Genomic DNA, 21558 nt, shown 5'->3' on the forward strand with positions numbered 1-21558 from the left:
TGTTTTCAACAAGAGTTCAAAGGTGAACGAGCGGTGCGCGGTGACTGTTGGGAAAGTGAGTGCAAACAAATCGATAAACAAGTTCCACAAGTTGATCCAACTCAAACATTTATGAAGTTTTTACGCATGCCACATGACCCATGTGAATCACATTGGATAGTACTGTCAACCACTTAATATATTGTTGATGTTATATGGCAAAATACAATATGGTGAAAAATCAAGAGAAACTGTAAGAAGATGTACCACGCGAGTGCATCCTTACTTTTACATTATGTATACAGTACACAGTGTATAAACACTGAAATAAATAAGTACAAGAAATACATAATAATACAATTTTCTTTGCTCCATGTCATATGCGCACACGGAGGGCTTTGCTCCTGTCAGTCACATGAGGGCGCTCTATCATCAAATGTTACACAGCCGTGCGGTCTGAAAGCAGTCAGAAAGGTCAGCAGCAGTCTCGGATATGACGTAGATACTGTCTTCCTGCTTCCTGAAACTTTACGCAGAAAGAAACGCGTTAGCATGTTAGCACGGGGAAAGACCTGCTGAAGCGGGAAATACTTACATTTAACAGTTTTTCTTCAATCATAGTCATTGCAAAGTAGGGTTGGATCGATTGTGTACGCATGTATACAACATCTGCATTAAAGGCAGGTAAAAAAGTTGAAATATACAGGTTGTTAACTGGACCGGCTTTATGTGAACACAAAGGCCTAACGTTAGGTTCGCGGTGAAGCATGTACCCTTCGTGGGGAAATTATGGAGGTGGACATCCGCCTCCCACTAACGTTAACGTTAATCAATTTGATGCGAGATCGGCACCAGTAAGGGCCCCACCACCGACAGCAGGGGCGCCTGCAGGATATGGTGCTCCTCCTCCGGCGTCGAATTTTAACAGTTTACGGGAGCAACATTTACAACAAATGCAACAACTGCAACAGCTCCATCAGAAACAACTGCAGTCAGTGCTTCATTACAGTAATGCTCCCGGCTATGGAGGCCCTGGTGGCTGGCAAGGGCAAGGGGCTGCTCCGGGTTTTCCTCCGCCCGGTTCAGAGGCAACCACGAACTATCAGCAAGGTCCACCGGGGTCTGTGCCACCCCAACCTCCGCAGCCTCCACAGCCTCAAGAAGAGGCGCCTCCTAAGCCACCTGAGCCTACACCCCCGACTACTCAACAAAACTATACTGCTCCCGGGGCCCACACGTCCAATAATGAAAACAACGCTCCTAAAGACTTATCAGCGATCGCTTTTCCACAGGAGGGAGAGAATCCCGACTTCACATCAATGACATTACAGGTAAAGTTATGTAACGTTAAGTCGATAGTTAAGTCGATTGGAAAAGCCTGCATTTAGACGTTTGCATATTTTGCTGTCCCTCGGTCTTTTGTGAATGCAGGCTTTTGTCATTCAGCTCAGACTGTCGGCTATGCTGATAACTGGGTAGGTATTGATCTTTGAAATGCGTTGACTTATTTTCCTATGTTCCTGTCGCTGAGGGAAAACTTCAGTTCAAGATTCACTACATATTATATTTAAAGCATATGTTGAAGCAATCAAGATAACATTGAAATATGAACTGCTCTATTTACTAATTTAAGGATGAAAAAGAAAACTTGGTAATAACTTCTACATATAGGTCATATTTGGTTTTGCATGCACTTCATGGTAGCCTGCCTCTAAATGATGACAGGGTGACATGAATTGTCACACAAGGACAACATGTATTAAATTAATCACATTTACATATGACGTTATTGACCATTGGGTCAGAGATAGCTGCACAATTAATTGCGGACTTCTCTGTAAATTGCATTAGTTGAAAAAATGGCGGTTTCGGTTTCAATCTTTCATCCCTGCTGGGACTCTATGTCATTTCTGTTTCTGTTGTGGATTTATTGATGAAATGGAGTACTGACAATGAAAACGGTTTGTTTATTAAATGAGAAGGAGCCATTGAGGCAACGTGTGGGTCGAAAAGAGTGCACAAACAATATTGAGATGTAATTCCAATAAGAAGCCCCCAAACACAGTTAAACATCATGTGGTTTTTTTTATTTACATATCTGAAGTCTGTTAGGTGTTCTCTCTAAAGAGCAATACATTTGTCTTTAGAAGCTGAATCTTTAAAGAAAGTCTTTTAATATGATCATTCTATCAAACAGGACTGCTCAGAGAATATCAATGGAACCTCTGGTCTAGAATATGTGGTCTTGATCAGTACATATAGTATACACATCCACCCTCAATTAAGCATTACATATGATCTAATTTCCTACACTCCAGACATCAGTTTCTCTGACCACACTCCAAACATCAGTTTCTCCCCACAAAGTTGGCATGGTGATGGTCACATGATGTCTGATCTTTTCATTCACCTGTCATACCTAGGATCAGCAACAGTTCTGGTACAAGCAACACCTCCAGAATCTGCAGAAGCTTAAGAATGAGCGGGCAAAACAGGGCCAAAGTCAGGGTCAACCTGCTGACAAAAACCAGAAACCTGGCGAGGCGCCGCCTCCCCCTGTCGAGCCTCCTAAGAACGCTCCACCTCCACCTCTCCCCAAAGAGGAGCCACCGCCACCTCCTCCACCTGAGGAACCTAAGGTAGAAAGGCCGCAGTATCTGATAACTTGACAAAGGGCCGCGCTTTAGGCCTGCACAATTTTGGGAAAATATAGATTTTTGGTTTGTTTGTTTTTTTGTTTTTATTATTTGACAGCTTCAGTTCTATATTCCAAATGTTGCTTTAAGTTGGGCCACAGCTGATTGGTGAGCAGTGGCACATCACTCCTGTTAGGTGAGCTTCACTGTCTGTCACAGAAGGATGATAACATGATATAAACATCATAGATGTGACCAGATTAACCATTGGGGCAGAGTTGTGAGCTACAAGATTGCAATTGCAATGAGCTAATTGCATAGTTCAAATTGCGATTCCGCAGCCATACTGTGCACTACAATGTTATATAGAATTAATACTGCAAGTGAAACAGACCACCATAAACATTTTTCAATGTCATTGATGGTCCTCAAGATCTTTGTTTGTTTATGATCCTAACTAGTTTCTCTCTCTCTCTCTTAAAAAAAAGGAGGGGCCTGGTAGCTTTTCACCCTGTTAGCTTTCTAGAACATGCGTTTCCTTCGTCATTATGTACCTGTTCATCATTAGTTCAAGTTCAACTTCAAGTTTATTGTCATGTACCCATAAAAAGAATTTATATGTAATGAAATTCCTTGTGCTCAAGTGTCCATTCAACTACAGAAAGAAATACAGAAATAAATGAATAGATACAAAATTAGTTGGAAGCTTTTCACCCTGTTAGCTTTCTAGAACATGCGTTTCATTCGTCATTGTTCGTACCTGTTCATCATCATTATGTACCTGATTTCTCTCTCTCTCTCTCAGACCAACATCGCGAGCTCCGGGGACCCGTTTGAGGCGGCGCGCATGCAGCAGCTGCAGGCGGCAGCGGCCCAGTGGCAGCAGGCGCAGCAGCAGCGGGCCGCTCACCAGTACCAGGCGCTGATGCACGAGCACGCGCAGCTGCAGCAGATACTGCAGCAGTACCAGCAGTTCATCCAGCAGCCGGCGCATCTCCAGGTGTGTTACTATCTTACCTTACTTCATTCAATTTATTTGGGTGACTCTTTTCTCCAAAGCGACCTACATACTTTCAGTAACACAAGGGCCAGTCTCCCCAGAGCAACTCCTTTCCTCTGCTTCTTTATATCTTCTTTGCATCTCCCTCTCCCTCATTTTTTTTTTAATCACACCATCAGAGAATTCCTAGTAGTCCATACGGCGCAAAGGATTGTGGGTTATTTCTTCACGCTGAGGATCCATCGATGCATCCTCCAAAATTCTCAGAACAGACTCAGCACTTGATAGAATTTTAAAGCATCCTTGACTTTGGAACAGTGCTTGACAAGATTTGATAACGTAACGTCCTTGGAAAAGTGGCTTGCAAGGACCCATCCTTGACTTTGAGAAACACCCATCGAGTTACTCAAGGCCAAGGACACAACAGTAGTGGTAGCCTGGGGTTGAACCCACAACCTTTTTGGCTACTGCATGTTTGCCCAGTTCCTTTGGCCAGTAGTACCATGGGTGTCCTCATCTTGATTATAGAGTGGTGTATTTATGGAGCGTGTTGGAGCTTTGTTCTGGAGTGGAATGAGGCTGGGTGCCTTGACGCGTTCTCTGAAAATGGACTTGAGTAATAACGATATATTATATAAGATTGATTCAAATTGAGAAATGAGGTTTCAACATGGAGTTTGTGTAAAAGAATCCTAGCAAGATAGACGGGGTTCCCAAGGGTCATGTCATTTCTGGAATATCGTGGAATTTTGAGTCCATTTCAGAAATGGAAAGTCTTTATATTTGGGGCAAAGTCAAGGAATACAATTTTGTTGTAGCCGTTCATAATTTACTTGCAAAAATACATTCATAGAAATACATTATAGATTTTTGTGTAATATATTACCTTTCAAGTTAAAGTTAAAGTACGTTTATTGTTTGTTGACCTCTGTGGGTTGATTCTCATCTCCCACACAAACACCTAAACACAATTTTGTATTTCTTGAGAAATCAAAGAGGGGGGACCTACATTTTGACACGTTTTGACAGCAAAGGTTTTTTTTTTATTTTATTTTTTAAGTGAGTTTAAAAGTGTTTGCCTGTTTAAGTTGATCTTCATGAGAAATGAGTTCTGCATTTTTCCCCTCAATCCCCTGCTTCAGACCATGTCACTGGACATGCAGCTGAAACACTACGACGTGCAGCAGCAGCAGTTCACCCCCGTTTACCAGGAGTGGGACCGGCACTTTAAACTCTGGTATGAGCAGTTCCAGTCCTACCCACACAAAGACCAACTCCAGGACTACGAGGCCCAGTGGAAACAGTGGCAGGAACAGATGAACTCCACCGCAGCACATTTGCAGGAGAGGGTCACGACCCTTCGAGCCATGCAGCAACAGTATGGCCCCCCGCCTGGCTATGGGGGTATGGGGGGGCAGTACGGGCAGAACATGCCGCCCCCAGATTCACAGATGCATCACCCGTCTTTGCCTCCGAACGCAAGCATGCAGCACTCACCATCTGTTGGACCTCCTTCATCTGGGCCACCACCTACAGGAACTCCGCTTACCGGTGCGTCCCCTGCCGGGCCGCCCACTACAGGACCAACTCCTGCAGGACAGCCAGCTTCAACAACTGCAAGTCAAGCAGGTGTTTCGACAGCAACCACCACATCTACACCCACATCTGAGTCATACCAGACGACAGCAACAGGAAATATGTCGGCCCCGTACGGTAACAATAATGCTGGACCTCAACATCCTGGAATGAGACCAACTGGCCCAAGGTAATGCATCTTTATGATTGAGATAGTCTCACAGAGCCAGGCATGTATCACAAGACACATCTCAAGAAAATGTGTTGCAAATTCAAAACCAGATTACTCGGGCACCGCTTATTGTACAGAGACATGTTTCATATCCTCCTATTCTGTAAGTTCGGCTATCTATTATGATATGTGTCTGTAAATTTCATATTTAATGATAATGTTCTTGCAAACTATGTGCTATGTGATAAGTACTTTGTGAGAAATGTAGGCTAGTTAAACCTGAACTTGATATTTTACTGGGGCACAGTAAACTAAATTGTTTGGCTATCTGATGGACGGGGTGTTGTTAGGGTGTAGCCGTAAGCCTACTGCTTAGGCTACTTGGGCTACTTCTTTATGTAGCCTACATGTCCTGAATACTGAGAGGCTAAGTGAGGATTTAATGCACTTACCTTAGTCATGACTTTTAGAAAACAATTTCAAGATGACATTGGCTGTTCTGCTTTTACAGTGTGCAAGTAAATGTCTTGACTTACTGATCATGTCAACATTTTGCAGTGGTGCTCAAAATCCAGCTGCTGAATGCATTGTAGGGGAAACACTAGAATGGTGTTCCAAAATAGTAGCAAAGTTGTCAAGCTTGAAGGAGAGATCCGGTGAGTTTTCACATAGATCTGTTTCTTGAGGTCATTGAGAAATCGAGATTTACTGTATGTGAAAACTTGCTGGATTTTTCCTTTACATTTAGCAGTCAGCAGTGGCCCATTAGCAATGGTTGTCTTCAGATGTGTACTTGTTGTCTACAGTAGCTTTGTGAGACTATGATGGATAATATTCTTTGTTGCAAATTAAGATAATTTTTGAAGTAATACATTTAATATTGTATGTGAAAATGTTGCAGGTTTGATGGCCCAAGATTTGATCAGTCACAACATCAACGGTTTAATGCACCACCAAGATTTGATCCAAGACAAAGATTCAACGCGCCTAACCAAGGACCCCCTGGTAGATTTGATTCCCCAATGAGACATGGCGCCCCTGGTTTTGAACGACCCCCTGGTCCAAACTCTAGATTTGAGAGGCCACCTGGCCCATCACAGAATCCACAAAATAGGTTCGAAAGTCCTCAAGGACCTCCACAGAATCCCCAAAATCGTTTTGAAAGACCTCCAGGGCCACCACAGAATCAGCAGTCTCGTTTTGAAAGACCACCAGGTCCTGGACAGGGCCCAATGTCTCGTTTTGAAAGACCTCCAGGTCCTGGACAGGGCCCGATGTCTCGTTTTGAACCTGGTCCAGGACAAGGTCCGATGTCTCGTTTTGAAAGACCACCTGGTCCTGGTCAGGGTCCAGCATCTCGTTTTGAAAGACCACCTGGTCCGGGACAGGGTCCAGCATCTCGTTTTGAAAGACCACCTGGTCCGGGACAGGGTCCAGCATCTCGTTTTGGCAGACCACCTGGTCCGGGACAGGGTCCAGCATCTCGTTTTGAAAGACCACCAGGTCCAGGACAGGGTCCAGCATCTCGTTTTGACAGACCACCTGCTCCTCAACCTCAACAAGCTGGTGTTGGTTCCCAAGTGAAACCAAATTCTGCTGCTCAAACTAAAGAGGAAAAACAGGAAATTACTGGATCGCAGTCCAAAGAATCAACATCTGAAAATAAAGGTGCAAAGGAGAAAAGCACAGTTGATGACACTCTGGCTGAGGATATTGTTGATTCTGGGAATGGGTTCTTTGTCCAGAACGACCCAATTCCTCAGACTTCACAAAAGGACACTCCGCAAAAGGCAGAAGATCCAGTCGCTGGAGCAAAAGATAAGGCTAAGGACGTTAAGGAAACTGAGACCTCCAAAACTGCGGTGTCAGCACCTTCTTCTACTCCGCTAAAACAGACTCCCACACCACCTGGTCAGGCGCCCGGTCCAGCCAAAAGTGGAGTCAACAACGGGCCCCCTCCACGACCTATGCCTCATGAGATGCCTCGCCAGCCTCCTCCAGGTCCTCCCCATGGCGATAATCAGATGGGTCATCCATCCATGGGACGCGGGCAGCATCCTCCAGGTCCTCCATACGGTGATCATCCAATGGGTCCTCCTCATGGTGATCATCCAATGGGTCCTCCTCATGGTGATCATCCAATGGGTCCTCCGCATATGATGCGTGGGAGAGGCCGAGGGCAAATGCCAATGCCCATGCGTGGCAGGGGCCGGGCCCGTGGCCGAGGAATGCCTGGCGGGCCAATGGGCCCACCACATGGATATGATCCCAACTTCCAGCCACCTGAAGAAGAGGAGCATTCTGGGTATGAGTATGAAGCCCCGCAAGAGCACATGGGTCACACAGGTGAAGAAGAGGTGGATTATGGCTGGGAGGATCCCTCGGCAGAACCTTCTGGAAGGATACCTGGAAGAGGGCCACCACATCACGAGCAGGACATGTGGCTCCCAGAGGAGCATCACTTTGGCGAAGAATACTACGAAGAAGCAGAGGGCCAGGAGGAGGCTGTGGAGGAAGAGGCCAAGCATTGGCAGGAGGCAGCAGAACCAGAAGCAGAACCGGAATACTGGGAACAAGAACAAGATCCCTATGGTCCGTGGAATGTCCGAAGGCCCCCGATGCGCGGAAGACCTCCATTCCCCCACGGCATGCGTGGAAGGCCGCCTCCGCCTCGAGGCTTCATGCACCAGGGTCCCAGGCGCCCCCCTCCTCCTCACCCTCCCCACATGGAGGGCATGGAGCATGAGCCTTACGGGCCCCCTCAGGGCTACAGGGGACATCCGAGGGGTCCTATGGGGCCTCCGATGCATCGAGGGCTACCTCCTCGAGGCCACCCCGCTCTCCGTGGCATGATGAAGCCACGACCCCCTCCACCACGAGAGATGATGGAAAGAGATCCACATGGACCTCCGCCTTACCACGACCCTATGGAGCACGATCCAGAATGGGCACCGCCACCTCCACCACACGGCAGAGAGCCCAGACGCCTCCCTCCGCCGCCCCCGCATGCCATGATGGAGAGAGACTTGAGAAGGCCGCCGGCACCACCACCCTATGGTCCAGGACCCCCCAGAAGGAGGCCGCCATTCCCCCATGAAGACCCAGAGGGGTTGTACGAGGAGCCCTATGAGGAGGAATATCCACCGCCCGATGACGGGTATAGAAGGCCGCCACCTCCACCGCGGGAGTTCATCACTCGAGACTACGAACATGGCCAGGAGGGCTACTATCCACCGCCTCCGCCCAAAGACTGGGAGATGGAGCGCGGTGGCAGGGAGTATCCACCCTACACGCCTCATGGCCCACCGGAGCGCATGCGAGAAGACCGGTGGTCAGAGGGCAGAGAGAGGCCGTATCCTTACGAGGAAGAACATGGTAGACCTGATTACGAAGGGCCTGGTTATCCGGACGAGCCTCCATACGGTGGCAGAGAACCTCCTTACCGTGGCCAGCCCGACTGGGAGAAGCCCTTGCCAGAAAGAAGTTACCCTCCCATAGAGCCGAGGAGGCCTTCGTTCGAGGCAGGCTCAGAATCCGGCATGGATATCCCCCCGCAGCCTCCCCAAGCAGGGTCGGATCCGTCTCATGAGCAAGCCTCTCCAACGACTGCAAAGGGAGTCCTGGCACTCTCTCAGAGACAGCACGAGATCATCCTGAAAGCTGCACAGGAGCTGAAAATGATCAGGTATTTGCAGTCATTTGTCTAGATTAGGAAATATAACCCGGATTGCACAGTGTAATGCAGCTGTTGTGATCGTATCCTCATAATAATACCTGTGGTCAACAGAGAGCTCCAAGAATGTAAAGGCCCAGCAGGAGATACTGCTGCCCCTGAGGTCAAGACTGAACTACTTCCTGGTCTCCTTGGGCTTGAAATCCCACCTGAAGTCAAGTCGGCCCTTCAGGTAAACCAGTAGTTGTCGTGTGAATGTTTGTGGCTGTCATATCTGTGTAGCTTTTGTGTAGCGTCAAGTGTACAGAAATAATGATTTAATTCTGGATACGCATAATGATTTAATGTGTTGGATGGTCTTGAACTGGATGGCATTCGCTTTCTAGTCCCTTTGTAATTGTATTCTCCTCTTTCACTTTGATTAGTCCACAGGTCTTTTGTCTGAGACTGGACAGGCTGGGGGAGGGAAATCAGTATCATGGGAGTATGACCACCCACCACAAGAAGGTGGTTACCACCAACAGCCCCCACCATCCAAACCCATCATCACTAAAACGGTGGATTATGGACATGGCCATGGTAAGCAGCGAACTTTATGAAGATGATCTCACCTTTCATTTGTAGTAACATTGAAATAAGCACAAGGAAAGCATCATCTGCTAATATGGTTCCACTATTTTTGTACTTTTGCCAACTTAAATATGCCTTTTTTGTTGTTTGCATTTCAGAATCTGGTGCGACAGTGGAGCGCATGTCTTATGGTGAAAGGATTATCCTGAGGCCTGACCCTTTGCCTGAGAGGACATTTGAAAAAGGTAGGAGTAGTTGAAACATGGTGCTGCTATCTCCATTTAGCTTACATGCAATAAGGTTTTTAGAAAGGGTCATAGAAATGGTGATGGAGAGTAAGTGTCTCTATTAAAGGGTGAAACGGCACTTGTTCCCTGTTGTTACTGAAAAAAAACATCAATGTGGCTTTCCTCAGAACCGCTTGGCCCGAGAGAACCCTATGGCCCGAGGGATCCGTATTTTGACAGACGGAACGACCCTTATATGGAACGGCGGGAATGGAGTAGAGAGCGGGAGAGAGACCCCTACAGAGAAAGAGAAAGAGAAGAGAGAGAACGGTTTGAACGGGATCGCTTCGCCAGAGATGACCGGTATGTGATTCTGTGTTGGTGTGTGTGTGTGTGCCTGTGTGCTTTTCACGCTGATTCTATGTGATTCATGCAGCGTACAGTTACAGTTACCCTCGACGCCTAAGCTTATGCATAGGTCTGCATTGTTCCGTTTGTTTTGTTTTGTCACAGACCACCATCAGGGCCCCCAGGTCGCCCCGGCTACAGAGATCGGGAGCGCGAACAAAGAGAGCGAGAGGGGCGCAGCAGCCGGGACCGAGAGCCTTACGGCCGCCCACCCTACGACAGGCCACCATACGAACGAGGCACCGAGCGGTTCGAGCACGGGCCCCCAGGCCCTCCGGGTTATGGAAGTAAGCACAAACTGGCAACTGATTTATTTAACCAAAGGGCCATCCTTGTTACAATGACAATGGTTTGAGAACTCATTCTCATTTACATGGATTCAAATTAGTGTTGTCGTGGTCAAGGTATCGGGTTTCTCTTTTTTCTTTTTCTGGGATCGCCCATGTTCAAATAGTTGTTCAAAATGTGGAAAGTGCAGAGTAATATTGGGGGAAAGCTGTTTATCAATTCAGTGTTTAGCTCCAAAAGCAGTTTCATATTTTGTCAACGATGCATTTTGTCAACATAATGCATCTTTACTATACTATTATTGTCTGTTTATTCCAGATGACCGGAGGAGCTATCCCGATGAGAGGCCACCTGGCCCACAGTCCTCCATGGCCCCTGCTCCAGGCCCTCCCCCTCGCGCCGAGAAGAAACCTGAAACCAAGAACGTGGACGACCTCCTCAAGCCACCTGGCCGATCAAGCCGTCCAGACAGGGTGACTGTCCTTGAAAGTCTACACATGTGCACACACATCCACAAGCATTAGCACAGGCACAAAACACAAAAGTATGGAGTTATTGGTGGCTTGGTACCTGTGTGTTTGTTGCTCACGTCCTGGTCTTTGCATCTGCAGATTGTCATTATAATGCGTGGCCTTTCAGGAAGTGGGAAAAGCCACGTCGCAAAACTGGTTCGGGTGAGTGCCTGTTACTTTAATTCATCATCAGTTCATGACTGTTTTAGACATGGGCCATATGACCACTCTAACATAATATGCATGCCAGACATATGATGATCATGACATTGTCATGGTGATCTCCACAACAGCTGCCCCATACAACGCAGCAGTGCCATACAACACATCACTGTTCAGAAATAATGACGCAGTGAAATATTAGCCTAATACTGAATAGTCAAATCATTAAAAGACCTGGGCTGCGTTTCCCAGATTCGTTAAGAAGCTCTGAGAACTTCTTAGAAACTTGGAGTGCTCCTAAGAAGTTCCTAGCACTTAAGAGCTTCTTAACAAATCTGGGAAACGCAGGCCCTGTAATTTTATTTGAATTGTATAGCTTAGGGACTTACGGTTTTTAATGCTTACATTTGTTGATGATTTTCCATAGGATAAGGAAGTGGAGTGCGGTGGAGCACCTCCCCGTGTCCTCAGCATAGACGACTACTTCATGACTGAGGTGGAGAAGGTCGAGAAGGACCCAGAGAGTGGCAAAAATGTCAAGAACAAGGTCCGTCCATCTCCGCCTCTGACCAGTTACATATTGAAGTGTTTACTTGTGCCAGTCTGACGTCAAACGGATACCACTGTTGTCTACTGTCCCCAGAGTTCTCACTTGTGTGTGTTTATGAAAGAAGAGTTTGAGGGCTAATCACACATTCATCGTGTTTTCATAAGGTGCTGGAATACGAGTACGAACCAGAGATGGAGGACACCTATCGCAGCAGCATGCTGAAGACCTTCAAGAAAACACTCGACGATGGCTTTTTCCCCTTCATCATCATCGATGCGATCAATGACAAAGTCAAATACTTTGATCAGTTCTGGAGTGCGGCCAAGACCAAAGGTTTTGAGGTGAGTTGTCTGTCTAGATTTCAGCTAGCCGCGCACCAGCACTGACATGACTGTGGAGTATTCCGCTTTCATTGTTTGATTACTATTTTGTGTCTTTTTTTGCCTTAATTTACAAAAATAATCATGACTCTTAATCAGCACAGCAGCAGTAGCTGAAAAGTTCAGTGTGGGTTCTAATAGAAAACGGCAAAAACTGAGTAATGGTACAGAATTGTCATCATGTTTGTGCTAGTGTGTGGTCACATTTACAAGGTGACATTTTGGTAATCCTAATCTTCGTTTAGAAAAACTTACTTTGCCTTGTTTTCTTGCAGGTGTACGTGGCTGAAATTACAGCAGATAACCAGACATGTGCAAAGAGAAACATCCACGGACGGAAGACGAAGGACATCTCAAAGGTGGGTTTTTTCCCCCCAAAAAAGCAGTACACACATGTCCATATGTCATTATTCTACCCTTTCTCACCTCCTGTTTTGTATTTTTATATTTCCTTCAGATGGCCAGTAGCTGGGAGACTACACCTCGTCACATGGTGCGACTAGATATCAGGTCCCTGTTGCAGGATGCAGCTATTGAAGAGGTACTTGTAACATACGTAGTCATCTCACAATATGGACAATGTTTCGGACCAAACACAAACTTTGTACGCCTTCTTTACATTAGGCAAATATTTGAAAGTTAGTGAGTGAATGCTTAAGAAAAATGCTCATTTACAGTACACATGACTTTTGATACACTGATCCAAAAAGAGCCATGAGTTGCTTGTTTTAAACTGGGAAATCTGCTTCATTAGCCATCAACCAATATGTGGATTTCTAAAGTCACTCACTCACTCTTATCAACTCTGTATGGGTCGTATTGTTGTCAAACTGCAGCCTTTACCCCCAAAAAAGCTCATTTTGACTGATTTAGCCAGCTGTGTTTCTGTGGAAATTAATCATTTTGTCTCCAAGGTTGAAATGGAAGACTTTGACCCTTCTAAGGAAGAGCTGAAGACCGAGATGAAGAAGGAGGACGAAGAGGAGACCGACCTGGTAAGGGTCCGTCACTTTTTTTGCATGTATATGCTTCTTGCTTGTGTCATTGCATTTTTTGTTCATGTGTCCACCATTGTAGTGTGTGAACAGGGCGGAGGAGTGGGCAGTGTGACATCAGTCGTGCTGTGTCCATACACTGCCAATCCTGCATATTTGATGATAATTCATTGATTTAAAACAAAAAGCTTGGGTTTAAAATAAAAATCAAAACAACAGTAACATTTGGTTTAAAACAAAAAGCAAACGGCCATAAATAACTGCACATGCTCTTGTGGACCAGCAGTGTCCACTGGACATTACTCATGTAAATATTAGTCCTTATTTAGAAAATATTATCTAAAATATTGTAAGTTATAGTCTCTAAGTGAGTTATCATATGTCTGAAAATATACTGAATGAGTCAATGATTCGAAATAACAAAAATTTCACATGGGTCATTATCAAAAAAGTTGACTGAATTGCAGCCATATTTTTTAAATGCTGCTACTTGCACTGTGCATAAACCTGCACTGCACTTCCATGTGCATAGTGTGTTGTCAAACTGTTGTCATTTCATAATAATACTGCAAACTAAACCAATAACGGTGGTGAATTCAGATACAATACTACCTGGCAAACGCATGTTATCTGCCAGACATAGCTGACGTTTTTCCCTGCAGATAATTGAAAGTTATATTTCATGTGTAAAGAATCCGCTTGACCAGCAAAACCTGATCTTACCCTTGAGTCTTGAGCTCTGCCAGCAGGTGTTTCTGTCAGCAGCAGGTCAGTCTTTTCACTGACCCCTCATTTGCACAACCATATTTGTCCGTGGCCTTTGACTCACATTTGGGTCAATTTCCAAGAACAAAGATGTCCAAGAACAAAATATCACCTATGGTGATCAACAGAATGTGGGGTAGGATTTGCACTGAAACACACTTGATTTGTTTCAGTAGCAAAAACAAAAAAAAAGTAAAACTGTTTCATTGCAAGAATGAGGCCAGAAATCCACAATGCTTCCTTAAATCAGTAATCTAAACCATAGTACTGCTCTTGGACAACTCAGGACCTCCCTTGCTATGAACATTACATTTGGTTGGTATAATTTTAACAAAGTATGTTGGCAAGTCTAAAGGACCTTGGAATTAGCACTTAATGGTGCTGAGCATAAAAGCCAAAAGTGTTCTAAAACTCTGCAACTAAGATTTGACATGTTGAATGTTTAGCGACGGCTTGAAACTGCTTGCAACTGCTTGCAACTTTTGATTCACACCACCACAACTGCTCTCCGCAACCGTCTCAGACCGTCGCGAATCTTCGGTTTGAACTGGCCTTAAGAAATCAGAACACAGTGTGAAAAATGTTCCACCTGATCTACGTAGGCCTCCATGCCTTCAAGCATGCTTTTCAACACCATTTAAACAGCTGGAAGTGGAACAGTTGGTTTACAGTGAAGTGAAGACTGACTGGCAAATATTCTGTTGTCTGATAGCTGGCACAGTTGAAAAAAGGGCCTTGTATGAGTGACTATTCTACAGTGAGTAGAATCACTGGTTTGGTTCATATTTTTTTTTCTGCTGTGTCAGTTATTAAGACTGAAACATTATTGTCATTTGTCTAAAGGCTAAGCACTTCCTTTCATTTCTAATGGCAAGCTTTCGTGATCGCATAAGTTGCATGTCAGTATAGTATGGCAAGTTGTGTGATTTGTTAGCGTGCCGTCGAAGCTGGTGATTCTTTCTTTCACTTTTTCTGGTAGAAACAGCTATTATCCTATGGTGGTTTATGGTTGAATACCACCATAAAGCAAGGCAAATGAGTTACATTATTGGTTTATAACTTAATAGCAGAAATGCTTAATAAATTGGTACAGAACAAAGCTGTATTCGTACTGAAATGAAGTATTCAGGGAAATATTTTAGACTTTCTACATTGTGAATCTTCCATTTTCCCTATAAGTTATGCAGAATTGTATTACTATTCACTTTAACCGAAATTCCTTGTATACATATTTTTTTGCCAGACACTTAACCGTGCGTCTCTTGCCTTCCAAGTCTCTACTGGCTCTTGTTTTGCATTGTTGTTCACCTCTTCATTAACAGCAGAGACTAAAATGACTTTATGTCAGAAAATAAAGCACAACTATCTTTGGTTCACTTTTTGAAACTAGCTCAAACCTGGTTTAATCTATGCGTTCAGTCTAATTGACTGGGTTAGTTTGCACCAGAGGAACTGGAATAAGACCACTTTTTGCTAGTGGTCTTAGTTCAGTTGAGTCTATTTGTGTGGATAACATTCTTATGTGCATAATGAACAGTTGTACCAAAAGGTAACACACTATTCATGGGATTGATTGATTTTTTTTATCTGAACCAATCAGACCTGTGTGTGCCAGATGGATAAATAAAGCCAGTTTGTGATTGATCCCTGCAAAATTGTAACGGAAGCAGTACAGATAATTGTGCCGGTTACCTGAGCTGGGAAAAAGTATTGAAGAAAATTATGGGATCTCAGGCACACAGCAAATGTTCATATTTCTGGTTATGGAAATGCTAGCCTGGCATAGCCCTCCGTAAGCTTCTGCTCAATTTTCATTTACCTTACAATCTTACGTCTGGGTCTGATCCTTTTGGCCTCGATTTCTCAGGATGCATCCATCCTGAACAGTCAGCGAACGGGGGGGATGGGGTAGGCGGGTGTTAACGATGATTTCGAGCATTTGCGTGTTGTAGTCTCTAGCTGTCACGACCAAACGTTAGCAATTGGGTAAAATCAGGCCCAATCGTTTCAAACTTCAACAGAGTTCACACCTCCTGCCTGAAATCGATTCTGAATGGAGTACGATATTAGTACAAGGGTTTGGTATGACCAGGCTATGGAAATGCCTACCTTAATAATAATTATTATTATTATTATTATTTATTTAAATTTCAGTTTAGGATTGGGCACTTTTTAAAATCAAGATGTTTACAACTTTAAACCATTGCATAATGTAGAGATCATAGCAATCACATCACAGAGATGACAAACTAAATTCCTTGTTACAGTATCACCATGAGTTTAACTTGAAATTGAAAATTCACAGTTGAATTACTATCTTGGTAAGTCTCGTAAATCAATTGGCCCTTTACTTGTTCAGTACTGTGTATCATTTCATCACAACTGTCAGGTGTGGTGGGTAGAAATGCCCTGTGTAACATTGTCCAGCTTTTCATTTATCAACACTATTGAAGATCATTTATGTTCTTTGTGTTTGTAGTTCTTAACAGATGCTTTTGTCCAAAGTGATTTACAGTGACCTCAGTCAGAACTACTGTACATTAACATTGAAATGAACAGTTTGGAGTAAAATCATATAGCTTGAATGAGTAATAAACTACATACAATTCAACAGAATAAAAACAACCATAAACATATACCAGCCATGACTACAAGGAGAATCAGTTAGTTCAGCAATTTTATTTATTTGTGTTATAGTAAAAAATTCTGAAGCAAAAAAACAACAATTTTCTCCTAGAAATCAATAGAATATGAATTGTCATTTTGAGAAAATGTCTAGCCACCCAAGCTCTGCGTGACCCAGATATCCACCGAAGTTATCTAAGCTAATAAGAGCCCTTGTCGTTCCACTCTACTAATCTACAGCTTTGTACCTCAAAGGGTGCAGGAGTCAATGTAGTGAAAACAGCCAAGCAGATGTCATCACCAGCTTGTCAGGAATAGTGTTTTTAATCATTAGAAGCCCACAATACAGTATGTGTCATATTTAAGTGAAGTCCGCCTGAGGAAGATCCCACTGGAGGACGTTTTTTTGTAGCTTATACCCAGTGTGCGGACCAATCAATCACACATATTTAAGTGATGCAGCAACACTCCACTTCTCCGTCAATTTTCAGAGTGCTACACTGAATTTACGATTGACTCGTGTAACCATGGCTATCCTGTTGTACTATCAACAAGTAACTCTGTAGTAAGCCCATTGGTTAGCATTAGTGCTATTACTGTACCTAAAAATGCGCTAATACTTAAATGCAAACCTGCGTCCAAATACATACAGTCTTCAGCCTCTGCCACCTTGGCCAACCTTATGAGCTTCCTTATAAGTACATACAGTAGGTGATAGACAAAGGGGTCCAAGCTCTTTAATATGGAAGTTGAGACTTTCAACATCAGAAAGTCTTAAGCCTCAAAAAGCTCTGAAATGTTAGATTCTGTTACCTTGTGTTACTCTTCTGTAATTTCAGAGTAAAATTGGGGATATTTTATTTGGTAATCCAACAGTATTGTCCAGAATAGCAGTTCCACATTGATTCTAAACTTCATTACCAGATTTGTTTACTGCAAAATAATATACTTCATATACACCCTAAATTCAAACCTACCATAAAATAATCTGTTTGCAGGTCGACGCTAAGTTATGAGATGAACAAAGAAGCTTGTTGTCAATTTTTTCCCCATCCGTAATTTATTTGTGTAGTTAGTGCTGATCTTATGGCATCACACCCTAATGCACTCTTTCTTTCCCAACTGGCTTCCAGGCAATGTGGAATAATTACTGTAGTCAGAGTTTAACATTCTCTGGCACTGTGCAGGAAAGCTGACATGGACAGAGTTGTTTAATATTTGAAAATACTTCTAAATATAGTGATTTTAGGAGTGAACTTCAAACACAGACAATTCTTGTGCTTTTAGCTCTTTGTACTGTACTACCACCTAGTGACTAACTTTCCTAGAAGGCCGTTTTGGTCAGTGTGGTTGAGGATTTTAATGCAGAGCTTCACTCTCTCTTTGGCTGTAGTGCCATCCTCTCTTTGGATGTAGTGTTACCATGTGGTATAAGGACATACAGTTTTTTTCTTTTACCACAACTGCGCTGTCCAATGTCAATTAGTGCACAGGCCTTTTAAGTCCTGTTTTAGTTCAACTTTAAAATGTAAAATTGTCTTGTCATCTATGTACATTCTGATTACTCAGTACTTTGAACGTTTTAGTGATATTTATCCCAAATCTCTCAGAAGATTTACCACTCCACCAATAACTGGCCTTAATTTAATTTTGTAAAACAGTCTAATCTTTTGACCGTTTCCCCCATTACATTGAAGGGGCAACCTGACTAAGCACCAACCTGACCAATGCCTAAATAACAAACTGTCCTGGTCTGAAATGATGCAAGTTTCATCTGTGTAGTACAAAGAATCTTATCCTAGGACTTATATCTAGATTCTAAGATCTATATCTATATCTAGATTCTTAGATCTAAGATTCCTCACAACTCTTAGCATGATAGCTTGTCTTGTCAACAGGTAATGCTTTATTTCACGAGACCGTGCAGAACTGTATTTGCTCATCATTGCCTAACATTCAGTTATAATAATGCTGCGATTTAAATGTTTAAATCACTGTGACATATTAGTAGACCTGTTTTGAAATATGTATTGTTCAGTGTTCCTGGTACCACTTGAAAAAGAAGATTCCTTTTATTAGTCTGTCCAAGTTGATGATGTTAACAAATTGTCCAATGTTCATATGTGTTGTTTATATTGTATTGTGCTGATATGAGGCTACAACGTTGCAAGACCCGTTGGTCTTCTCTGTTGGTTGCATGCTTAAGTGAGATGGATTTTGTCTTCACTGACACCATTTCTGATGGTTATAATTAACTAACTTGTATCTGTTTTCAAGACCCCTGCATTCTCCAAACTCTCAGGAAGTCCAAATTGAACCGTTCATCCTTCCCCTGTCTTTATCTTTTCATTTCTGTCTCCCCATCTCCTTCACTTCTGTTTTCCCCGTTAACCATTGGAGTTTTCTCTGTATAATGTAGGGGTTCCTTCCAAAAAGCAAATGGGAGATCGACACATCTGAGGCGAAGCTGGGTAGGTGTTCACCATATTTACTCCTACTCTGACACGCGTGTAGACACTATTGTTCTCTCATTCACAGACACACAAACTCTCACTCTCTCTCTCTCTCTCTCTTCCCCCTTCCCCCTCATGCATCTCTACTGTATATCTCTAGTAATCGACATATTACAGTATTTTATGAATATTAAAATGTGATTACTTATGGTAGATAAATATTCCAAACTTTGTTTTGGTGATCCTTTTTGGAATGCCCCTTTTAAGTAGCTTGCAACCTGGGTTGGTTCTAGGTTGCAAAGGAATCCTTCATTTTCCAGTTATTGTAATGGTGTGAATGTTTAATAGTTTAAATATTTACTAGTTATTTGAATTACCAATTAAGCCGGTTTGTTCTCTAATTCGTCTTTTAACCACACACAACAAATTGCAGTGAAATTATATTAATATATACTAAATCAATTTCATGAGTATACACAGGTCTTAGGAATCGTTTTTTTTAAATTAATTCATTTCTTGACTTTCAATGCAAACCATGACTTTTAAATGTAGGATGGTTTGTCCCTTATCTTAGCAATCAGTGATGTATGAACAAACATGTTATTTGAAACTATTAGAGGGGCCATTTTGTTCCAACTTTTTCCGTATGGTCATTGTGTTTTTACAAACCCTCCCAACATCCAGAAGGAAATATTAACAATCAGTGGAAGCACAGCAGACCTAGTTCCTTGAGTTGTCAAGAGTTTGTGTGAGCGATATATGCAGAAAATATAGCAAGCCGGAGCTGGACGCAGCAGGTGATGACGTTGGCGGCACTCTTTTTCCAGACAAGCTGGACGGCCTGGTCGGCGGGAGCAAACGGAAGCGTGAGTCTGATGTAGCAGGCATAGAGGACTTCCTCCAGCTGCCAGACGACTACGCCACGCGGATGTCCGAACCCGGAAAGAAGCGGGTAAATATGTTCTTGCTGCCCTTTATTTACTTTGGTCACTGTCACTCAGCTCTTATTCTTGCGGTATAACCTCTGATATTACACTACTCACAAAAAGACAGGGATATTCGGGTTTCGGGTGAAATTTTAGGATGAACCTAAAAATCCACTGTAACTTTTACAGATGAACTTAATGTGACCTCTAGATTTTTGAATGCACATATCTAACAGTTCAATGTTTCAGTACTTTCAGTGCTGAAACATTAAATTACACCCGAAAGCCAGATATCCATCCACTGCTATTTAACTTAGCCTCCCATTTTGTTTGCCATTGTAGTGAATGGAAGTTGTGTTACTTTAATGTTGTCCTCCATGACCTCATTGTACATACTAGCTGAGCGGGAATAAAATTAGTCATATTCTCAGTGTCATGTTTCCCGTTCATCACGCCACTGGTCTGGTTTTGGTTCAAGGTGCGGTGGGCTGACCTGGAAGAGAAGAAGGACGCCGACCGAAAGCGCGCTATCGGCTTTGTCGTGGGCCAGACCGACTGGGAGAAAATCACAGACGAAACCGGACAGTTAGCCCAGCGAGCTCTAAATCGCACCAAGTATTTCTGAGAAGAACATTTCGTTAGTCTTTGCACACTTTTGGCACACAGGTAATTAATCCATTTTGCTGTACTTCGACTAAGCTACTGTTGTTTGTAAAGGTGTGATTATTGTACAGTATTGACATGGATTTTTTTGTCAATGTTAACTTCAGCAAATAATCATAATAGAGTGTTCTGGAGTCTTTGTTTTTGGATCCTTTATCCGTTAAATTGATAAACATCCTGTGTTTTCTTTAAAACATTTTTTTGTTTGTTTGTTTTTAAACTCAAAACATTCAACATTCAACGTTGCATTGGTGCTTGGCCTTGTTTCAGCTGCGTTTTTTCTTTTTCTTTCAGGTAGCCATACCGTGAACCTACAGATTTCTCTTCTGTTCTTTGATGGAGCCAGGAACGCTGTTCCCTCATCCTGTTACTGTTATTTAACATTTTGCTGTAAGAGAAAAGAGAAGATGATACTGTCTTTGGGATCCACCAGGGGAGGAGAAAATGAAGACGTTGTTAGATGTGTTCCATCTTTTTGGTGTTTCTCATGAATGCTCACAATGATTTGACTTCCTGCACCAGGAACTAAATCACCAAGTTTTCACGTTGCCTATAGCTCCACCTGTATTTTTTATACCTTGTATGTATTCCCAACAGAATTCATGCTTTGTTTTAGTCATTAGATTTGAATAAATTAAACCCTAACGTGAAATGTCACACCTTGTTTTATTTTTCCTTTTAAAAAATGAACTGTGTTTTGTTAGAAAATGTTTGGCCTCAGTGTGATTACTGGGGGACAACTGTGGGAATATATTAAAAAAAAAAAAAAGTTCTATATATGTTTTGTATAACTTTCTTGAGTCTTAATAATGCCTTACACTGATGCACAACTAAATACTTTGCCTGAAAGGACACAAACTCCAGTGTTGTCGTGTACGCTAGATTTGCTGTATCGTGAAGTATCGTGCATTCCTCTTAGCAAAAGCTATTTTCCACTCCTTACAGCATAACTATAGAGGTAGGGTAAGCAATGCTGAATGAAGTTGCGTCTGTTCATGT

The 21558-nt window shown here is 43.1% G+C and overlaps 1 protein-coding gene across 3 annotated transcripts; it reads left to right on the top strand.

The window, feature by feature from the left end:
• The first annotated feature begins 505 nt into the window (after positions 1-505).
• On the top strand, positions 506-21211 carry ylpm1 (YLP motif containing 1). 3 transcript variants are annotated; one of them, XM_062550120.1, is made up of 21 exons: positions 506-1310; positions 2403-2618; positions 3421-3615; positions 4758-5380; positions 6264-9047; positions 9150-9267; positions 9461-9614; positions 9764-9850; positions 10021-10195; positions 10346-10527; positions 10847-11001; positions 11140-11202; positions 11630-11749; positions 11917-12093; positions 12408-12491; positions 12590-12673; positions 13047-13133; positions 18937-18988; positions 19798-19922; positions 20375-20562; positions 20854-21211. In XM_062550120.1, exons 1-20 carry the CDS (start codon positions 747-749, stop codon positions 20519-20521), a joined length of 6192 nt encoding a protein of 2063 aa, XP_062406104.1. In that variant the 5' UTR covers positions 506-746; the 3' UTR covers positions 20522-20562; positions 20854-21211. The 3 variants fall into 3 exon arrangements, with proteins under 3 accessions (XP_062406104.1, XP_062406105.1, XP_062406106.1); XM_062550121.1 differs by having other exon boundaries at positions 13047-13127; XM_062550122.1 differs by lacking the exon at positions 2403-2618.
• Positions 21212-21558: the final 347 nt, after the last annotated feature.

Source organism: Sardina pilchardus, chromosome 12, assembly GCF_963854185.1.
Source record: "Sardina pilchardus chromosome 12, fSarPil1.1, whole genome shotgun sequence".
NCBI classification, from domain to species: Eukaryota; Metazoa; Chordata; class Actinopteri; order Clupeiformes; family Clupeidae; genus Sardina; species Sardina pilchardus.

Coding starts and splice junctions, on each gene's coding strand:
- ylpm1 (XM_062550120.1), top strand. CDS start 747: ATGTACCCTTCGTGGGGAAATTATGGAGGTGGACATCCGCCTCCCACT. Junction 12,492..12,589: donor AGACGAAGGACATCTCAAAG/GTGGGTTTTTTC, acceptor TATTTCCTTCAG/ATGGCCAGTAGCTGGGAGAC. Junction 13,134..18,936: donor AGGAGACCGACCTGGTAAGG/GTCCGTCACTTT, acceptor TGTATAATGTAG/GGGTTCCTTCCAAAAAGCAA.